Source organism: Corvus brachyrhynchos, unplaced genomic scaffold (assembly GCF_000691975.1).
Source record: "Corvus brachyrhynchos isolate BGI_N302 unplaced genomic scaffold, ASM69197v1 scaffold514, whole genome shotgun sequence".
Lineage (NCBI taxonomy): Eukaryota > Metazoa > Chordata > Aves > Passeriformes > Corvidae > Corvus > Corvus brachyrhynchos.
The window spans coordinates 3,529,288-3,551,521 of NW_008238319.1; the positions used below are offsets into that span (position 1 = coordinate 3,529,288).

The 22,234-nt window shown below is 45.0% G+C and overlaps 1 protein-coding gene across 1 annotated transcript in view; it reads right to left on the bottom strand.

The window, feature by feature from the left end:
* The window catches only part of LHPP (phospholysine phosphohistidine inorganic pyrophosphate phosphatase), a 74,357-nt gene that overhangs the window by 46,914 nt on the left and 5,209 nt on the right, over positions 1-22,234 (bottom strand). The window contains 5 exon segments of the mRNA XM_008633335.2: positions 9,107-9,198; positions 15,432-15,524; positions 16,401-16,464; positions 18,583-18,736; positions 18,976-19,167. Coding sequence (XP_008631557.2) covers positions 9,107-9,198; positions 15,432-15,524; positions 16,401-16,464; positions 18,583-18,736; positions 18,976-19,167 — 595 coding nt within the window.

Here is a 22,234-nt window from a genome sequence, read left to right on the forward strand (position 1 = left end):
AAATGCCCAGCAGCACACATGAAATCAGCTCTTGACACAGTGTTTACAAAGCAACAGCAGCTTTATCAGCTCCTCTGGGGACCCAGAGACCAAACAGTGCCCACGGTTGTGCTCCAGGCATCCCTGCTATAACAGCATCATAAATGTGTAATGAGAATTTAAAAGGCAGAAGAAAGAAAACAGATAAAGGAGACTGCCCGTATCACACTCAGCTTTCATCATCTGAAAAGAGCTGCAGATTTCAGCATGTGCTCATCAACGCTGAGGGAAAGGTGTCCTCATTAGAGCATGAGCACAGGAGCTGCCTGGCAGCACCCAGAGGGAGAAGACATCCCGTTTCAGAGGAAAGCTGCCGCCACATTTTATACCCATTGTCACTTTTAGAGAAGACAAAGCAGCTTAGCACAGAAGCACGAGGAACTGTGTTCAAGCAATTTGAAGTTAGAACAACAACAGCAAGGTCATCCATGCCACGTGAGCACAGATTTGGATCAAACTCCTGAAGGTTAGCCTGGGGAAAGCTGCTTCAAATTTCAGAGAGCTGAAACCAAGGAGTCAGTCAGTACCTGGCCATGTCAGATGCTTCCACAACCACCATGAGCAGTATCCATGCACCTGCAAGTCTAAATCATGCAGACTCAAACCACAGCTGTGGCCAATATCACCAAAACCCACTGGGTAGGTTCACAGTCTGAACCTTGAGTGCAGCACAGTAACTTTTAGCACACTTAAAGGAAAGTGTCATCTTTACAGGACAGACTCAGCCTGAATAGGACCTTATCATCTGTCCTCGAGTTATACATGGACAACACTCCCAAAACTCTTCTCCAACATGGAAATCCAATCCTGTTCCTCCCCCTTCAGGCCTTTCCTTCCCCATTCCCTCTCTCCCCTGATTCATGGCCACAGCAAATGTGCTGCTTGATTATCCGCTGACACGTGCATTTAGCACTTCTCCACGGAAAGCAACGAGTTTGGAAGCTTTTCCAACTTCCCCTCTGGATGATGTCACTCTGGCTGGGGGCCAGGCTGGGTTTTGAGTGAAAATCCTTCACTTTGGGGTCAGACACCCTCCTATTTTTAGGCCTGGACCCGGTGTTGTGCAGCCAACAGCTGAGCTGAACAGTTCTCGTCATTCCACAAGTCTGCAGGCCGTGTCCTGCCCCACAGAGCCCTCTGGAAATTCACACAGTGAGAAATGTGTCCCCTCCAGTCTGCACTGGGAATGGGGATGGAGAAGAGCCCTGTGGCTGCAGCCTGTGAGCTCCCATCCACCCACTCAGCTCTGACAGCTCCATCACCTCACCCTGCCTCCCCAAATTCTTGTTAGTGCCACTAACCCATGTCCTCAAGTGCCACATCCACAGGGCTTTTAAACCCCTCCAGGGATGGGGACTCCACCACCACCCTGGGCAGCTGTTCCAGGGCTGGACAACCCTTTTTGTGAAGAAATTTCCCCTAAAAGCCAATCTAAACCTCCCCTGGCACAGCTTGAGGCCATTTCCTCTTGTCCTGTTGATTGATACCTGGGAGAAGAGACCAGCACTCACCTGGCTGCACCCTCCTTCCAAGTAGTTGTAGAGGAAGAAGGTCGCCCCTGAGCCCCCCCAGCTGCTCCTCATCCGACTCACTGCACTAATTTCCCTAATTGCAACACCTGATCAGCCAATGCCTGTGCTGTGCCCATTTAAGCAAGTGATGTGTTGCTGTGCACAGAGCACAGTTAAGCAAGGAAAAGCTTTTGAGATGAGCTGCAGATCCACACAAAGAGCAGCCAGGCTCTCCCTGTGCTCCTCACAGACACACATCCCTGGTTTTTAGGGAGGCTGATGGCTGGAGTTTAAAGGCCCGACAGGATGCAGGCCCCACACAACAGTGCCAGCCTCGTGGGCTGAATGAGCTCATCTCAGCAGGGCTGAGGGGTAACCATACCCGCTGCTGACAGCGACTGAAAACCACAGACAAGTGAGAATTGTAATAGTTTTGGGGCAAAGTGTGAATGTGAGTCACATCCCGGGCCAGCTGCAGGCTGTCTGCACCCAGCCAGGAGCAGGGCAGCGCTGGCAGCCCGGGGAGCCCTTCTGTGGCATCGCACTCGTGCTGCTGCTGCAGCACACGAGCACTCACACCAGACACATCCCAGGCTGCAGCAGGCCTAAAGCTGGCACTGCTGGGTGCTTTATTTTTAACTCTGGGCAAGTCCCATCACGCCTCCCAAAGGGGATGAAACCCAGCCCCAGAGGCTGCTGGAGGGCAGCAGTTCCCGTGCCTTGTGGCTGTTCCCTTGTCCTGAGCAGGCTGGCAGCCCCTGTCCCCTGCACCCCAACAAAACCTGTCTGCATCCCCTCTGCAGCTGCTGGAATCACAGAATGGTTTGGGCTGGAAAGGACCTTAAAGCTCATCCAGTGCCATCCCCTGCAATAGGCAGGGACACCTTCCACTATCCCAGGCTGCTCCAAGCCCTGTCCAACCTGGCTGTGAACACTTCCAGGGATGGAGGGCAGCAACTCTGGGTTTGTTGGTTAAACTCACTCATAGAGAAAAAAATAAATGTCACTGGCTAAGCCTGCAGGGACCCTCCAGCATCTGTGGGCACACAGAACAGCATTAAAACAGGAACACTCAGGTGGTTTGTGCTCGCAGGGTGCCAGCACAAGGCACTGTTCTGGCACTGTTGCTCCTGAGCATGTTTACAGCACGAGCAAGGGCCCAAGCCAGATTAAATTCCAGATATTGAACCATTTGCTTCAAGGGAGTTACATCAGCAGCTGACTTGGCCTGTCTCTCTCTTATTTGCTTCTCCCTCCCTTTGAAAACAATGCTTTGCCTGGGTTTTATCAATCAGAGCAGTCTCTCTGAGAGGACTCCATGCACCAAAGAGCCTGGAGGATATTTAGCTACAGGAAAAAGATAAGCAGAGAAGAGGAACCTGCACTTTAAAAAAAAGGAAATCTCTAGTGAAACCCAAATTGTGCAGCTGTCCCAGCTGTGCCCTTTCTGCAGCACATTTCAGCACTCTCATTTACATTTCCACAGAAATAAAGTGATTTTCCATTGGTATGGAATTCATCAACGTTGTCAAAGGCTGGACAAGCTGATACAGCTTGGCATTCTGCAAGGGACAAGTGTTGAGAAAGGCTTCTTCCCTGGGGAATCTTTCACTGCAGCCTTGTGCAGGTGCTGAGGAAAGGCCTCTAGGGATATAAATAAGCAAGGACCATCTCCTGGACTGTGCTGCTCGGGTCACGGGTGCTGCGGTGACAGCGGGTGCTGTGCAGAGGAACACACCCTGTGGAAGGCCTGGAAAAGCCCTGAGCTGCCTCCTTTCAGACAATCCTGCCCCCAGCACCACCTCAGTTCAGGAATTGGGTCTGCAGGGAGGAGGAAAGGCAAACGCTTTGGACAAGCAGCTGCCCAGGGCTCTGGTGTTGCTCAGGCAGAGGCAGAGCGCACGTGGCTGTGCAGGGAGGGTGGCTGCCAGCCCAAGCTGGAGGAGCACGTACTGCCAAGACATCGAGGCACCAGAGCAAAAGGGAATGAAAGCAGAAAGGCCATTAGCTTTGGATGCTGTCAGAAAGGGCCTGGAAGTGGTTTAGTCCCACACATCAAGACCAACTGAGCCACGTGCCCCCCACCAGGTCCCGCTGCCTCTGGTTTCAGGTAGCAGATACTGGCACCAGCTCCTCCTCCTCCAGCCCTTGATCAGCTTTAGAAGAGGAGAAATGGAAACCTGAGCTGTCTCTGCTGGTGCATGAGCTGGGTGGATGTGAGGCAAGAGGGAAGCAAAAGTGCAGCTGATGTGGTCACTGCTACCCTGCTTTGCAAAGTGCACACTGCCTCCCTTCCTACGTGCTGGAGATGAGAGTTGATTAGAGTGGGACTGCTGAGGAAAAGTCAGTCATTGGACAGGCAGAGAGCAGAACTGTCAGACTGATGAGTAATACCACTTTTCCTCACTCACCCAGTCCATTCCTCCTTTATTTATCCTACTCTCATTGCAGATTGATCTCTTTCCTGATATTCAGACTGATTTTTTCAGAACAGCACATTAGCACACAGCATGGCTGTGTCCTGAGCACACTCTGCTCCCTCGAGGTTTATTATGCTACCAACAAATAAATTACCTGCTAATAAACCTCCCTCAAACTCACACTTCTCTTTTAGACTGAAGATAATTAAATTTATGCATGAGCTACTAATTTCTGTGACTGGACACTGGAATATACTGGGAAGATGTAAGGCTGTGATCAGAAGAGCATGCTAAGGTACTGCAGTATTTACTCTGAGCGCTGATTGAAATATTATGGTAACCAAACTGTGGTCAGGAAATTGATAAAAACATGTGAAGATCCTCACACGGACAGAGCAAATCATGATCTGAATATGCAATAAAGGGTGACAAGGCTATGCCTTGGGACTGCCTGCAATCAGTTATCACAATCAACTTGCTGACACCAGCTTTAATAAACATTGCTTAAGACATTAACCAACATGAATTAAAATACAGCTTTTCACAGTGCAAATATGGGTTGGAACTCTTTCCATTTAATACTTGAAACAGGCTTAATTATCAGGATGTGAGGCCCTAAGAATGCCTCTGGTTGTGTCACAGGACAAAGGGAGTGCCTCTGCCTGCTCGTTCTCATTACACACTGGTGGTACCCAGGAGATGGGAAAGAACTCATAAAATTGTTCATCTTGGCTGGGTTAGTAACATGGAGCAAGAAAGGGAGGGTGGAGGGATGCTCCTTCCCTGCAGAGCAGCAAGAGGTGACTATTTCTTCACAGAAGCTGTCATGAGCTTTCAGTGAATTACACAGTGACAGCAGTGAATTTATCTATGTGTGGACATTTTTTAAAGAATACTTTTATAACTTCATTTGATGACAGAACCTGTTTTTCTCAATCCTTAATCAGCTGCTGATGGCAGCTTAAAAGACTTCTCCTCTGTCCCAACTTTTGTCTTGGTCACGTCTTGATTTCTCTCCTGGCAAGCCAATTTATCACCAATTCTGTGTGTTTTCTTTAATCAGGGAAGAGGAACAGATCACAAGCCACTTTATCAAGGAAGTCAGGATAATTATTCCCAGGGGATAATTAAAAAGCAGGGATACATGAAGTAAGTTGACCCAGTTCTCCTGGAGAACAGTGGCAGAGCTGGAGGGAGATGGCAGCTCTCACAGGCCTCCATCCTTTTATCCTCCATCCCTGGAGAATCCTTGATGTCTGTAATGAGGCACCTCAGGGATGTTGACTCTGATGTCAGTACCAGCCACAGCCATGAGATAAATCCCTAATCAAAGGGAGGAAAGCCCAGGTGGGCACCGAAAGGGGATGAATCCACACTGCCAGATTCCAAAGCCACCCCAGAGCTCACAGGTGAGCAGGGGCAGTGGGCAGCACTGCCATGAGTATTCCTGGCTACTGCCACACACCAGCAGTGGAAAGCTCTTTATGTACAAATCAGGGAGAACGGGGGAAGCAATTCTTACCCCCTGCCAATACCCAACCGTGAGCTGACACACTGATGCACCTGGAAGCTGTTTCCAGAGTTACAAGGAGACACTTGGAAAAGCCTCAAAGTCATTTTTCTCTGCTCCAACTTGCAGGCAAGAGGAACGAGGATATTACAGAGCATTGCAGAATCAATAGTTATTGTGGGAATCATTGGTTTGATGTCAAGGCCAATTAGCTGCAAGTGGAATTAGCACATACCCTGTGCGGGAAGACAAGAACATGTTCTTCCCTAGATGGGAAAGATGTTGGCTACAAAGGGCCAGGTGTGCACAGAAACTCTGGAATTGGCATCACATTTCCCAGTGCTGGCAAATCTCACAGCCCTCAGGAGCCTGCAGCAATGGCCTGATCCATCCTGGACATGGGACAAACTGAGAGAGGACAAAGCTGCAGCCCAGAGTGACCCTTTGCCCTCAGACTTCACACCTAGGAAAGGCTGTACTTGGCCAACAACTACTCACCCCATGTCAGGTCACCCCAACACACCCATCTTATCCCCTCACCTTCCCATTTTGCCCTGACTTGTGCCAGCAGCAGTTTTATTCCATGCTGCAGACAGGCTTTATAGCATTTCTTGGACTCATCTATGCTATGCCTGCTTTGGCTACTGAGAAAGAAGAGTTCAACACTTGAAACTGAGGAGGAACAGCCAACGTGTGTCATATTAAAGCAAACAGGCTGCACAGATTTTAATTAACTTTAAGGATCCAAGAGAAGCAAGAGAAAGGAGCCAACTTGCAGGACTCCATGCAAGGTGGTGCAAAACTGAACGTTTTTGCAGCAGCTTAAAACCACATTTTGAATCTCACCCTGAGAGCAGCCAGCAGTGGAGAAGACTTTGCAGAGGTCAGGAGGGTGAGAGCCTGGGGAGGGGGCAGTGCCAGGGCATATCCCTGCATAACCTGGGTTGGCACTGGGCAGGCAGCAGACCTCAAAACCCACAGAACTGTAGAATCACAGAGTATCCTGAGCTGGAAGTGACCCACAAGGATCATCCAGTCCAGCTCCTATCCCTGCACAGACACCCTGACAATCCCATCCTGTCCCTGGCAGCGCTGTCCCAACGCTCCTGGAGCTTTGTCAGCCTCGGGGCCGGGACCATTCCCTGGGGAGCCTGGGCAGTGCCCAGCACCCTCTGGGGGAAGAACCTTTTCCTAAAATGTTCATGTAAACCGCACTGAGCCCTGAAATCAGGAGAGCTGCCCCAAGCACACCTGTGCACTGGAGTTGACAATGCCTGCCAGCCGGGGACAGCCTTGGGGTGAGGATGGAGGGAGACAACAGGGCCCCTTCCAACCCAAACCATTCTATGGCTCTGTTACCAAAACCTGTGGCAATCCCACGACACCAGTGCTCCACAGCCCAGCAAACCCCCGACACCTCTGTGCTTTAGAGCACTTCTGGACAAACAGCCTTAGCTGGTGGGGAAGGCCCAGGCTGTGGCTGACAGTGACGTGCACGAGCCAACGATGCCATCCAGAGGTGCTCGGGTGCAGCACAGAGCTCTGTGTCAGCAAGGACTAAAGGGGAAGACAGAACCTATATATGATCTTATGTATCAAACTTTAAACTAACCCCACCACCAAAAAAACACATTTTATTTATTTTTAATTTATCCTGCCAATCACTTGGGTTTTTGTCTGTCTCTTCTCACTGTGAGTCTTGATTTTCTAAGTGTACTAAATAAGCCACTCTTAAAAATATAGATACACCTCTGACCTCTCCTGGCAAACAGGAGTTATTTCATTTTACTCCCAGTTGTTGACAGCAGGCCTGGCACCACATGGGGAATTGAGAGAGACACTCATCTGTATTTCACTGCTCTGCAATACACACGAGTTGAGAAAACACCAACCACACATTGAAACAGGAAACACAACAGTGGAAAACAATCTTTGTTCCCCATCTAGAACAGCTGCTGACTCCCCTTCAGCTGTGAAATCGTGACTCACGACTTGATACAAGAAAATGTTTTTCTAGCATATGATTATACATATTTATGTGTGTGTGTACACAGAGTTTATGTCAGCTGCTTGAACAGCGTGGCTGTGGCATCACCTGGGGCATACTTTATGATGGGCAAAGTATGGAACAGGAGAGCTCTGGTCAGTAGCAAAGATCTAATTCACCTTTGTGTGCAAAGATACCTTCTTCACTGGCACCTGAATCTGTGTGGCAACGAAATGTGGATTTGCCAAGTGACCCCATTAGTATCAGAATAAAATCAACCACTGAGTCCTTATTTCCTCCATTAGGAAACTAAGGAGATTAGAATCACAGAAAGTCCTGAGCTGGAAGGGATCATCAAGTCTAGGTCCTGAGACTACAAAGATTAGATACAAATAATCCCAAAAGCACAAACTATATAATTACTTCTTTAATATTTGATATTTTCCAAGCTTTATTCAGATAAATATGTGATTTTTAGATGTACTATCTTAAAATTATAGAAAATACAATACCCTTGTACCTGACTTTTTTTCCTCAGAAACCATCACTTACTGGTCCATTAGAATTAAGGCACTGGGTATTATTTTATCACCTTATACAAACTAAAAAAGAAAATCGAGGAGCAGATCGACTTGAAAATGAACAAAATAACTTTTTAGACAGTTTATGGCAAGCATGACTCTCATGTGCTGTATCTCTCCCCAAAGGAGCATCCCTCTTTTACAGTCTCAGTATTTGAAAGTGAAGAAAAACTGTGAAAATACAAATGACATCAGATGACAAAGGGTGTGGCTGAACCATACTACAAGGAGGCACAGTTAAGGATAAGAGGAGATGGTTAAAGGAGATTTTGGGTGTTGGGATCAGAATGTCGAACAGTGGGACAGATGTCTGCACTGCATTTGGAGTCACCTTGAGCTGCCCTCAAACCTAACCTGGCCCAGGCACCTGCTCAGCACTGGGTCATTGCCTGGTTAGAGGTGCACTCGGGGCCCTCCTCAGCAGCTGGACTCGTGACAGCTCAGTGAGTGCTCAGGATCATGGGGACACCTGCAAGGGAAGGGTTTGCAGGGCTGTTTGGAGAGATGAGTGACCCTGCAGCAGGATCCCGCACTCTTGTGAGAGCTGGGGAAGCAGCTCTCGTGTTTCAGACACCTCAGTGCTGAATATGTGTCTGGAGGGAAGAGCAGACATATGGAGCCCTTCCTAAAGCTGTGAGAGATGACCCCCAGGGATGGCTGAGTCAACAGTCTAATTTTATAACCCTAACCCTGCCACGGGTTTCACGCACGTCTTATATCACGTGTACAACGCTTTCATGCAGCAGCAGGAAAAAAAATAAGCAAACCCCAGGAAATACACCAGTCTATGGGCTGTGATGAAAAAAATACATCAGTAATTTGGCAGAAAATATTTCTTCAAAAGATCAAAGACACTCTTGTCTTCCCCTTCCTGCCACTTTCACACAGCGTTTTCCCAAAAGAAAGTATCACCATCCACCCAAGCCTCTGCTGCACGAGGTGCTTGTGCAGACAATAAATGCAAGCCTACATTGACACCAAGGGGAAAGGATCTGGAAAAGGCATGGAAAAAACCTGGCCTTGTGGCTCTGGTTTGGATGTGTAGGGTGGGCACTGACCTGTACTTGCCGGTCCGCACCTGCAGCGCTCTCAACCCGCACTGCTGGGCTCCCCCGACATCACTCACGATGTCATCCCCGATCATGATGGCCTGTCAGGACAGTGAAATACAGGAAAAGTTCATTTCTGCCATTTGTCACCCTCCCCTGACATAACAAACAGCTTGATTTGAGGTTTAATGCTGCCATCGGACAAATTAAACAAGATAATATTGTCATCGTATTGATTAAAAGTCATCCTACCTTGAGGGTAATTCATGCCAGAGCTCCTCCAGCAATATACTGGCACAGCACACACCTGCACAATTTGTAATCAATCACAGAAATCAAAGGGATTTTGGGCACAGTTCAAAGAAAATGGTGAGTTTTATGAAGTTAGGCTTCTTCTGTTCCTAACAATCCGTTCCTGCTACGCTCCAAGCAGCTTAAATTAAGCTTAGCTTCTTAAATCTGGTGTTCTACAGGCTAGTCAAAAGCTTAAGCTTGTAATCACTGAGAGCTTGATCCCAACCTGTTCTCAGGTTGATACAGAAATTTGGGAAGTCACTGTAAAATGGAATTTCTTCATTTTTGCATAATATGACACGATGTGTACAGGCCTAGCATGGCTTGTGTTACCATCAGCTTAAGTACATGCAAATATTAATAAACAAAAGTGAGTAGATTACCAAAGAAGTAACTGCTTGTGCTAAGATTTGTCTGGTGTTTGATAAAAACAGAGTGCAAAAAGCACCTTCCTGCCTCTGATACAGATATTTATTAGATCAGAATGTACCAACCAAGGGGTCCTTTCTGTTGACAATCACATCGACAAAATTTCAAGTGCTTATCAACCTGCATCACAAATTACCACATTTATTTTATTCTTCAAACTTAAAATGCTTGGGGGATGCCATTTTATAGTTTCAACAAAACCCAGTATATGCACAAAACAGTGATTTTCCATTAATGATCAAAAAAATCAGCTTTACACCTCCCAAAGGTGTCCTGGATTATTCTGCAGAGAACAGAGGCAGCACCTAAAACTGGGGAAGCACAGATCTGAAAGTCCGCAATGTGGTTTATCAATGAGATTTTTGCACCTTTCGTATCAAAGTTGAATTTTAGCCAAAACAAAATTAGTTGCATCTTTAACTACGTGATTTTCATCTTGATGAATCAGCCTTTTGCTTCATAAATTTAACTGCCTGGCTTTCACAACCACAGCACCTTCCAACTCCAGACATTCCTGCCTGAATTTCCATCCCTCCCCCAGCTCTGATCTGCTGGGCAGGGCTAAACACATACTGAGGAAGAATAAAAATACTAAACCTCCAGAGCTATTTTTATGAATTTTCTAATTGCAACAGGATCTTCTCCCACGTATTACTGAGCATGTAAAGGAGATCTCAGGATAGACCTAAATTTTCTGAGAGAATTCATAAACCAAACTGAGCTACAAACGTGTAGCTTGTCCTGTACATAGTTCACCTTTCCTTACTACTCTTCCAAACCAGCAATCCAGCACAAAATGGGGAGAAAATGATGGGTTACATTTAAGTAATTAGTAAATAAAGCATGTAAATGTGGATAAGGAAAAGAGAATCATCCCACCGTTGCATACAGAGAACCTGGCAACACCACCCCCAGCCAACCACCATTACCAGTTCCCCCCAAGCTGCTCCAGGATATTTAATCACTGTCAACCATTGGCTTTAAGAGATTATAACCCCCTTTTCTTCCAAAATTCCTTCCACCACCTCCCTGAGGGTGAGAGGCAACAGAGCTGCACCACCTGCATGCCCTTGCTCAGCCCGAATCCTGACATTCAGGATGAGATTTCTGAAGCAAAGACAATTTCAGTCCTGTGTCCTCATAACCCTAAAAAGAATTTCCCCTGACCAGGGGAAAGGGCAGAGCAGGGCAGCCCACAAAGCACTTTCCAGCTTGCCAGGACTGTATTTTACCCCATCCAGGGAAGTTTTCCTGCAAGACTGGTGGCTCTGGAAGTGCAGCTGCAGCTGAGCAGCGATGCCTGTCCAGGCCAGCTTGTGGCACACGCATACAGAAATGTGCTCCAGCCCCCAGGGATTTCACAGATTTACTATCGGTGAAGGGCAATAATCACTAAAGGAGGAGCAATTATTCCCAAATCATTTAGGATTTAAAAAATCATTGGCAAGAAGATAGAGGTCAAAAGGTGTGCTGTCAAGGGAAATAAAAAAACTCTACCTGTCAAACCTGGGTTTAACTTCCTCTCTGACTGCAATATGGTAAGAAGAGAGAGAAAGATATAAAACTGAAAGGTCACATACCCACTGAAAGCAGGAATTAAAAGATCTCCATTCGTGTTCACATTTTACACAGGGATCACACCACTTATCTGCTCAAGCCTTCTGCAGAAGTTTCTTTTTTAGATTGGTTACAAATTAACTAAAAAGAAGGGGAAAAATGCAGTGAGTCTCTCTGGGTTTTAAGACAAATCATCAAAGAATGAGGATGGGTGTAATTTCTATTTCCCTGAGCTGGTGAGAGGTGGTGTGTGGTTGTACACACACAGTAAATAAAGCACATGTGAAAACACTGCTCTCAAAGGTCCCCATCAGACTCAGCCCAAAGGGGCAGTGAGAACACAGGAGATGAACATGACCTCCAAGAATTTAGGGGTGGGAAGGCAAAACATAATCCCCACAGTCAGCAATGCCACTGCTGCTGCCTGTGCCACAGACCCAGAGCTGCAGTGAGGTGAGCAGCCAAAACTAATAAATCTTTAGAGATGCTCTTGGGGTGCTGAGGGGGAACCTCAGGTAGTTTTTGTCTGCAGAGTTTCAGCATTCATTAACTGATCACAGAAAAATGTCTGATCGGAAAAGGAATCACAGAGTAAGGAAATGAAGGAGGGAGAAGGATGAGAACATCCTGATTTGCCCAGCCCTGCTTGTGTTGCAGGGCAGTGTTTACCAGGACAAGCTCAGATGTTTGGGAGGCTGGAGCCCATGGAGGATGCAAACAGAGAGATGCACAGAAGGCAGTGTGCTAACTCCACCAGAATATCTAGCACAGAGAATGCTTCCAGAGTCAGACATATTTATGCCTAAACAGATTTTTTGCTACAGATTTAATAACCTTAATCAAGCTAAATGTACCAGGACTATAAAGAGATAAAGCTTATACACCAAACCTTGATTAATGTATTAAACCCCTTCACACAAGAAGTACAACAGATTTACTTTTCTCCCTGTTCTCCTTAGCCCAAGGAATAATCTCCCAGGCTTCAGGATCCCACATTACTGCTAATTTTAATCTTGTTTCTGTCTTAGAACTCCAAAGGTGCAGGGCCAGACAGCTCTCACTGAGCTTTCAGCTGGACTGAAGCTTGAAACTTCCCTTGGCCACTTTTATTTTGGGATGGAAGATCTTGCCCCATTGTGACTGGTGAGCAAGGAGGGGACACAGGCACAGGAGCAGGTCCCCTGTGCCACCCCCAGGTGACCTCCCTCTGCTCTCATGCACCACTAACTCCCACCTGAGACTTGCAGGTGGCAGGAATGGGAATTGCTGAACTACCAGTAGTTTATGGACTCCAGCACGACCTGCCATAACTCCCATTAAAACAGGATAATTTGCTACAGAGAGAACTTTTTATGATTATATAAAACTACCAGAACCTTAACATTATTTAGGTTTTATTGTAAAGCTGTAAAAATCATCCACTGTTACAGCTGCCTTAAAAACACATGAATTAGGCATTTCAGTAACCTTTAAGATGTGTTATTCTTTGTCATAGTACTGAATTGTCAGATAGGTCTGGTTACCTCTAAGAGGTTTAAATTTCCAATCTATTAAAGTAATACTGGCAATCTGTTATTTCTAGGCCATTGAGGAAAGGTTAAAATGAAAATTGGACTTTGGGGAGTTCCTCTTATTCTAAGTGCAGGCTGAAAACATCTCAGCAGCAGAAGGCAAAGTCAGGGTCCCAGTAAGAAGCAGTTATCAAGGGAAACGACTGCTGATAACTTTATTGATTAAAGCAGCTTGAGGAATTTCAGAATTGCCACTGTCTCAAATTACTGTGGTGAGACAGCTTTATTAAAAAGGTATTTTTCATTAAAAGCCAAGTGAAAGAAAATTGTAATATGTTTTCAAAAGCATAGCTCATCTAAAATGGTTTAATGATGGCATGGATTAAATGCATTCCACAAGTGGAATAAATTATTGGAATAAACATTTTGTAAAAGCAAAGGCAAGTAAAACCAGCCCCTGTCATGTCACTACAAATGCAGATTAAAATGGAATGCAGTGCATTACAGGAACTTACTGAAGTGAATATACTGAGGTTTTATTACCAGGTACCATGAACTAAACCAACCTGCAAATCCTTCTCCAAAAGTACATTAAAGTTGCAAGGTCAAGCACTCAAAAGTTAGGAAAAGATGTCAGAATTAAGGCAGTTTGCTTGGCTGTAATTTGTTCCTCCTACACATGTGTAAATCATGATGCAGGCTTTAACTCCAGCAGTGTGGATTATTTTTTCCATGGTAGAAAGCATGGAGTGACTGGTGCCATTATCCAGTGATGTCTGCTGCACTCCTTGGTTTGGCACACACTTCCTTCATCTCCAATCTCTCTGAGTATAAAATACTATACCCACATTAGAAAAAAAAAAGCCAAAACTCTGACAAAATACAAAGATAGGCACTAGTAGCACCATGGCAAAAGCAGAGAATGAGTAAATTATCTCTCCTGGGATAATTCCTGCTTTTCTGTATCCAAAACAAATCCTCCTGAAGCTGATGGGAACCACTCACTGGGGCTCATCCTATGGGACCATTTTTGCCAGCCTGGTGATGCATTCCATCAGATTTGTTTCCTGGGGCAAGGATTTAGAGACAGGAGTTCTGGTGTTGCATCCCTGTAATGGTGCCTTCCCTCAGTGGTCCTGGCAGTCCCTGAGCTGGGAAAAAGTGTCTGAGGAAACTGCACCTCCCTGCCTATGCAAAAGGGAAAAACTCAGCAGTAACACCTTCCCTCCTACTCCTGCACCCCAATCAACTCTGAGAGGACACACAAACCTGTATTTGTGTGATTTACACAAAGTATCCAAGGGCTGAGCTCTGTGGCTTGTGGGTTTTTTTGTTCTTTTTTTTTCTCCAGATAGTTTTTCTTCCAATGCTACTCTGAGTCTGAAAAGGATTTTGGGGTTTGCTGGTTGGATGAATGGATTGAATGACTGCTGTGGCTGCACCTGGGATATTCCAGGGATAGTCCAGACTGGGCTATCTTGTTCCTGGGAAAATATGGACAGACTGAAGGGAGTACAGAAGAAAGCAGGGGGACTGAATGAAGGGAAGCAGCAGAGCTAAACCACACAGTTTAAGTAAAAAACAACTCCTGCAATGATAACAAGTCTGGAGATAACTGGATGGAGAAAATATTCAGGAAGGCAAGCAGTTATTTTGGTTGTTAACTAGAATAAAACTAGAAATAAGGAGATGCAGTTTAGAAGGGAAATATCCTGATAAATCTCAGGAAAAGCTGCCTTCCCACAAAACCCACTGGGCTGAACACCATCCCCAGGGTGCTGACAGTTGTTCAGCTCTCTGAAAACTACTCTGGACAAAACATTAATAACCGTGGAGCAGGGAACATTCCTGCATGGGGAAGGAGATGGATTAGATGGCCCACTAGGTCTTTTCCATCTCCCCACTCTGTAATAAAGCAAAACCCAAGCACACTCTGAATTACAGGGCCATAATTTCATCTCCAGGCTCCAGGGACCTACAAGCCACCCAAACTTTGCTCCTGTTGTTTATAATGTCACCCAAACCCCTCTGATGGAATTATTGTGTTGTAATTCACTGCTGTTTGTGAGTCTTCTCATACCCATCCTTATGTGCTGTGTGACAGAACAACAAATCAATAAAGAGGAGCTGGGAACAACTACAGAGAGGGGAAAAATGGGCTGTACTGAGGAAGCACGACACATTCAGCATGTTTCTGGAAAGGCAGGAATACAGGAGGAGGTTTGGGGTCAGTCAGTGCTTCCCATTAACCAAAATTACAAAATATTTTACTTCTGCCTTTCCCTTTTACTAAAAAAAAAAAAGGTAGTCAGTGTGACAGCACAGGAAATAAATGACATTTTGGGATCAATCCCACCACCCTGCAGCCTCCAAGCAGACTGCCAGACACTGGGGCACCTCTGTTGCCTCTGCCAGGCATTGAGTCCTGGTCACATTCTCCTTCAGCCTCTTTTGTAACTTTTCAAAGTTATAGCAAAGCAGGAAAAAGCACCAGTGAGCAGAAATACACAGCACAGCCCGTGGTCATGGCACCTCAACCTTACCTGCTCTGGTGGAACTCCCAGCTCTGCCAGGGCTGACTCAAAAAACCTTTTTGCTGGTTTCCCCACAACCTCAGCCTGGATATCACAAGCATACTGGGGAAAAAAAGAGAGAAACACAAAAAACGCTGATCAGAAAAGGATTTGTTCGACTCTATAAACTCCAGTTATAAAACCTTTGTGATTATGGAATTTTGCCCTTAAATAACACAATGGATTAGCAGGTGAAGGTAAATATCAGAGAATTTGGATAACAGAAGTGTTTGAAGTTCTCTGGCAGGGGAGAAAATGCTCTTGAAACACTTCAAGGTACAAATCTTTCACGTTCTCCATCACTGAGTAATCTTCAAACTCAGTTCCAGTACTGCTCATTTTGTTAAGAGCATGACTCTTACAGCAAATATCCTTTATATAAAACTATCAAATGCACTGGACGGCCCTAAAAGATTTACAGGATTTCTTCAAACACCCGATATAATTTTAATGATTCAAGTGAAAAACTGAGTTTCAAATCTGGGTTTTGAGAAGTTAACATTTGAAAAAGGAGATTTTAGAAGTTACGTTTTCCTGCAACTAAATATCAGTGCTATGTTGAAAAAAATTGTTTCTGGCTTGTTCCTAGACAAGTAAGAGCTTAGCAGGTAACGTGGACCTGAAGGTTTTTCCTGGGTATCCTGCACACAATATTCCACTTTTCTCTTTTCTGATTCCTCCTTTCAAGGGCCTCACTTGCATTAAAGGCACCACAATGGAAAAAGTTCACATTTTAAGTAAAACAAATTTAAACCAAAAAAGGAACAAAGGCAGAAAATAAATGAATCCGCCCATCTTTAGAACGCAGCAAATGAGTTTCAATGTGTGGAAACTCCCTCCACCAAGGTGAGTAATTACAGAAGATGACCCATATTTATCCCAGTTGCTCTTTTAACAAGGTGCACAGGGCGAGTAAGCATAATTCAAGCTATAAAATACCTCTAATGCCTTCATATATGCTCCAACATCAAGTTTCAGACCATCGGTTTCTTTATAGTAGCGTCTGGAAATGAAAGTGATAAAGTTCCCATGAAATGAAAACGCTGGCAGTTAAAGACAAAGAAACCACATTTTATTATTTCTGGGCCTTTATAGGTGTCCATATGGCTGCATAAAAAGTCAAGTAATCAGAAAATCCCACGCCTTGGTTTAACACCGGGAGTTAAGGAAAGGACAGGCTCAGGACCATGAAATGCTTAGGGGAAGGATCCCAGACCAGAAACCCATCTGGGAACAACTTCAGTGGTTCAAAGGGATTTCAGTGTGCTTAGACCAGGATGGACTGGGCTGCATTTTATTGCACAGTGACAGAGACCCCCTGGCAGGTAAAAGATGAGGGCTGGCACCAACCAGCAGCTGTGACCCTTCGCTGTGTCTGCAAGGAGACCCCAAACAGGATCATCACTGCTGTCTCAGCCCCCAACACAAGGAAAGCCTGTTTATCAGGGCTAAGAAAGCCCTCCAAGCTGAATTTTGTTCCTTCTAAAAATGCTCCCGTTGCCATGAAGCTCATGGAATTAGAAGGTATCTTCAGAGAGTTTTTCTGGAATAGCAATTCACATTCACACAGGTCTTCCAAGCTCCGAGCAGAGCAAAGATAGGTTTCCATACAACAGGAAAAAAAGGTAGGATGAGCAGTCAGCTAAGATTTTATGCCTTATCCTTCTGCCATTTTCGATTATTCAGCATAGCCTTCCTTTAAAATGACCACTTGACCTTTGCTAGAACAGCCATTAACCTTCTATAGTCTGGCGTAAACAGCTTAATTTTCTGACAGTGGCATGACAGAAGAAATTACAAAGCCAATTCCCACTCTCAGCCCAAAACAGATGCTAAATGTAAATCACTCCATTTCCAGGAGCAGGGCATTCTGCTTCAGTGACTCTGACACTTTTGTTTTCTATGGAATGAACTAAAACTTCTCCCAAAACCAACCTGCTGGCCCAAGGCAGGCACCTTGCTAAGGTCCACCCAGTCGTGCTGGTTCTGCAGGTTAAGAATGAAGCTGGGTTTTGTACGTGGCCCTTTGCATCAACAAGGCTTCTCCAGGCAGGAGAACAGTTCTCACATTTTATAATCTCCCTCCTTTGAGTTGAAGAACTCACCAGAGAACTTGTATTCATGCTACCTCAATGATCAGCCATTAAAAAACAATATGCTCTTGGTGAAAACTGAGTTCTGAATATCCCAAAATCTTTATTTTTTTAAATGAAAAATAATATTTCATAAAAGTAACAAAAAAGAGCTGTTTATATTAATGAATGACCAAATACTTTTACATGCACAGGGTACAAAGGCATTTTTGCATTGATCACAATGCAGTTCCTAAACAAAGGTTGATTCTATATTTAGTTTTGAAATATGGTATTACACAACACAAAATTTGATTTTTTTTTTTATTTTATGTACATTAGCCATTCTCCTGTTGGCTGAACATTTTCTCCTCATCCTTCTGAGAAACAGTAAGGATTTTTCAGCCCTGTTGGAGGATTAGAGCATGAGTGTCAGGTAAGGCAACACAGTGAATTTAACTGCTCCTTCCCACTGATAAGTTCTCCCCTGCTGGATCAATAACCCACAAACTAGGAAGGGTTTTCATGCCCATTACAGTCTATTGAACCACTGAGCAAAGTTGTCACTGCACTTTCCCCAAGATAAATATGCACAGTCTCCTTTAAACCCATGCATCACACAACAGATAACAGTAACTCCTTGGAGGCTGTTGGGATTTGTCATTATTCAGCACAGGAATTAATAACTTCCTGCTTGAAATCTGTTTCTTTCACTATGAAAAATCATTTATATTCAGTTCAGAGAGGAACACGTGGCTACAGGCAGCAGTTAAACCAACAATTCTCACCTCTGAGATACTAAATACTCACTCACTTGGGGGTCACACACCAAAACCCAAACTCTCCATTCTTATGAGGTTTTGAGGCTCTCTTAAAGCAACAAAAGTCCTCTTCATTGACAGATCCTGATCAGATCAGGCTCTCAGCAGAGGCACACAGATTAAAAACTGAAAAATTGGTACTGTGAGTGCTCACATTGTTTTTTGGCCTTCATTAAAGATATTATTAAAAAATGCAGAGACTTCAGACAGAGACAGAGCTTAACTCACCCTTTTCCAAGGGAGATCAAAACAGGCTTCTCCATCCCAATCAGAAGTTGGAAAGCCTTATTAAGGTTTGCATAGGTGAAGTTTTCTGCTGCATCTCCTAGAACCACGCAGTTCGGGTTTGTCTTATCAATCTCAGCAAACTCAGGGATAAGATCTACAGAAGGAGGAAAAAAACCACAAAATCACAAATCCCTCACCATTGCAGATCCCATGGAAGCGACGTAATTTCCCCAGATTTGTGTTTCCCTTCACTCATGACGATATATGAATAAATAAATAAATCCTGCTCTGAATCAAGCGCCCTTCAGACACCTATTCGTCCATCCTAAAGCAAAGAGGAAAACAGAGCATTTCCCCTCCCTCCCTCCCTGTGTCCCTGCAGTGCTGTCCCACCATCGTGCACCAGCAGGTGTGGCCTCAGGCCACGCTCCTTCAGCAGGCGACAGGCGGCCGGCGCGGGCGCCGTCACTTCGGCCACCGAGACGTCGAAGCCCATGGCCCGCAGCTTCCTCACGAAATTCTCCCGGGTTGCTTGGGTTTCGTTGGTGCAGAGCTGCAGCTTCAGCCCAGAGGCTTTGATCCTGTGGAGGAACAGCAGCAGAGGGGTTAAGGAGACAAAGAAAAATGAGATGAGAGTGTCAGTTCTGCGAAAAAGGTGAAGATATTCCAAACCAGCAGCAGGATCCTTTGCCGTAACCAGATGCAGCTGAAATCCTGACTCTGGGCACTGCAGCTGCCAGGTAGTTCAATGATGTGTTATCAACACTGGGGTAGATTCCCTTACACTTATCATTAAATCTCTCACAAAACCCCTGTGCTGTTACTTGGTGGGTAATCCTGAAAAAATCCGGCACTTCAAGGGATTCATTAGTAAATGTTTACAGGTAAATGGCTTCTCAGGGGATGAAAACATGGCCACGAGTGTCCAGAAACAAGGACATGGTTCCTGTGGGTCAGTACTCTGCAAAAGTTGTGCTGTTGCCCCATTCCCTAAGTGTCCAAGGCCAGGCAGGACAAGGCTTGGAGCAACCTGGGATAGTGGAAGGTGTCCCTGCCCATGGCAGGGGCTGGAATGGGATGAGCTTTAATGTCCCTTCCAACCCAAACCATCCTGTGATTCCGTGAACCCCCTGCAAGCCCTCTGCCTCTGAGCAGCTCTGTTTCCTGATCCAAGCAGGTGACCTGCTGTGGATGTCCTCAAAAAGCCTCTTCCCCAAGATGAGCTGTCAGCTGTTTGGAGACCCAATGTGTTTCAAAGTGGCCACAGAAAATCAGAAACACTGAAAATGTACCACAATTAAAAGAAATACACATTTGCCTAAGGGACTGTCACTCAGCTCCTCTAATATGTGAAAATGCCTACTTTTTGTCAGTATTCATGTGAATTTGTGCATAATTACCTTTGAGGATCTGAGCTCATGCAGGTTCAGATACCTAGGTAAGTCTGGAACTAGGCTTCTAAATTCTTATAAAAATATGACTCTTCTTTGTATTAAAAAGAAAAAAGACTCTTCTCTTCAGGAATTCCCTGCATTGCTTCTCAAGACTACCATACATGCTGGGTGCATTTTGTAGGGAAGATGATCTCAATTGACCTAGGTAAGTCTGGAACTAGGGTTTTAAATTTTTTATAAAAAATGACTCTTTTTTTGTATTAAAAAAAAAAAAGACTCTTCTCTTCAGGAATTCCCTGCATTGCTTCTCAAGACTACCATACATGCTGGGTGCATTTTGTAGGGAAGATGATCTCAATTGGTTGGTGTAAACACCAAAACCACTTCGAGACAACAGATCTGATGATGAACTTTCCATCAAAGGATTCTTGGAAATCCGGTCCTGACCCAGAGAGCCCCTTCTGCTCATTAAAACTGCATGCCAGTGTCTTCTCTAATAATGCTGGTGATTCATTTCTTTCTTATTATTTGTCTTTCCTAATCATAGATATGTGAATTATCAATTACACTTAGTGGTTAATTGCCCTTCATAAAGATAGCTTTTCTATTTTAAATTAGGCAGTTAATATATTGTAACTAATAGCATCCACTTGTACATTATAAATATATCTTCATTGATTGGAGCACTGAATGTGAGATTCACTCTCAAGTTAATGAAGCAATTGAGTGAAGAAGTGCAGGGTGTACCCAGGGAATAATTATTGTTAATGAATTATGATGTGACCTTCTCAGAACAATGAACAATTGGTGTGACAGTGGGATGACAATATTCCACATCTGTTATTCGAGACACGGTTTCAGCTGGAGTTAAAAAGCAAAGCAGTGTAATTTGGACACACAACAAACTTTAACAGAGTGTGCCGTGGTTAAAAAAAAAAATTATTCTAAATGTAAAGCCTCTCTGCACACTCTCAGGGGGAAAAAAAAATCCCATGATTCACAACTGCCTGGAAGTAGGCATTTGTTGAATTAGAATCTACTTTTTCTCTTCCTAAAGGTCAAAATAATGAATCCAGGGACAACACCAACAGACAAACCAGCAGCCTCACAGGTCAGCTTGGTGAAAGCATAGATTCAGTTTTCCTGTATTACAAACTTCACTTCTTTCTCAGCATTTTAGATGAAAACCAGACTGACATTTCTGAAAGGACTGACTAAAGCAGGAGGAGTCTGGACACTTCATGCCTTTGTGGCCACCAGCAATTACCACCCCAACAAATGAGCTCAGAAAATGTTTAGGATCAGGTCTACAGTGAGTTAGGCCAAGCTGGACAGAAAATGGGAGTCATCTGGTGACACTTGAAGAGGACTTCCAAAAATATCCTGGAACACTAAATGAAAGAAAAATCCACAAAAACTCTAGACAATACTTATTTCTCTAAAAATATCTTTCTGATGAAAAGCCACCTTTTCCTTCCCAGTTAACATCTCTAAAAAGACCCCCTGTAACCTCTCTGCCCAATCCTTGCACAGAACAGGCACACTCACCTGCACATTCAGGATTACACACAGACACACACTGGGATGAATCCACCCCTGGATGCTCAGCACAGGGATGGTGACCAGAGCCTGCAGGCCAGCAAACAACTATTAAATCAGAACTTAAACAATTAGGGAGAGCTTTTACCAACAGCTCTAAGTGGGGGAAATTCTGGCTCCAATCATGTTTATAGCAAAACTCCCCCTCGGTTTCCCTGGTCAGGCAGGTTTTGTACCAGGAGAAACTAAAAGAGGTGGCTTGAAGGTGTCTGCCAGGTGAGATGCTTTGTGATGTCCTATAAGATAAAGAGCAGGGGATTAGGTACTTGCAAGTACACAAGAATGGGGCAGTGGGAGATGAAATACACAACACACGTTTTATCGAGATCTCCAGCGTATTACAGATTTATCAGCAGGTCTGTTACAGAAGCACAGGCACACCCAGGAAAGCCACGCAATCAGGCCTTCAGCTGACTCCCACACATCATGGCCATGCTAAAGATCCCACTTGAACTCCATAAGCACCAGGAATTGATCCTGATTAGAGCACAAGGCGAGCACACGGACAGGCAGCACTGCGCAGGGACCCAGCATGGTCCAGGTAGTTGTGGACATCCCAAAGCTGCCTCTCCCTCCCTGTTTGGGGCCATCAGCAGGCTCAGCATCAGACAAATCCACTCAATTTCCAACATCGGTGCTCATACCACTCCTAATGCCCA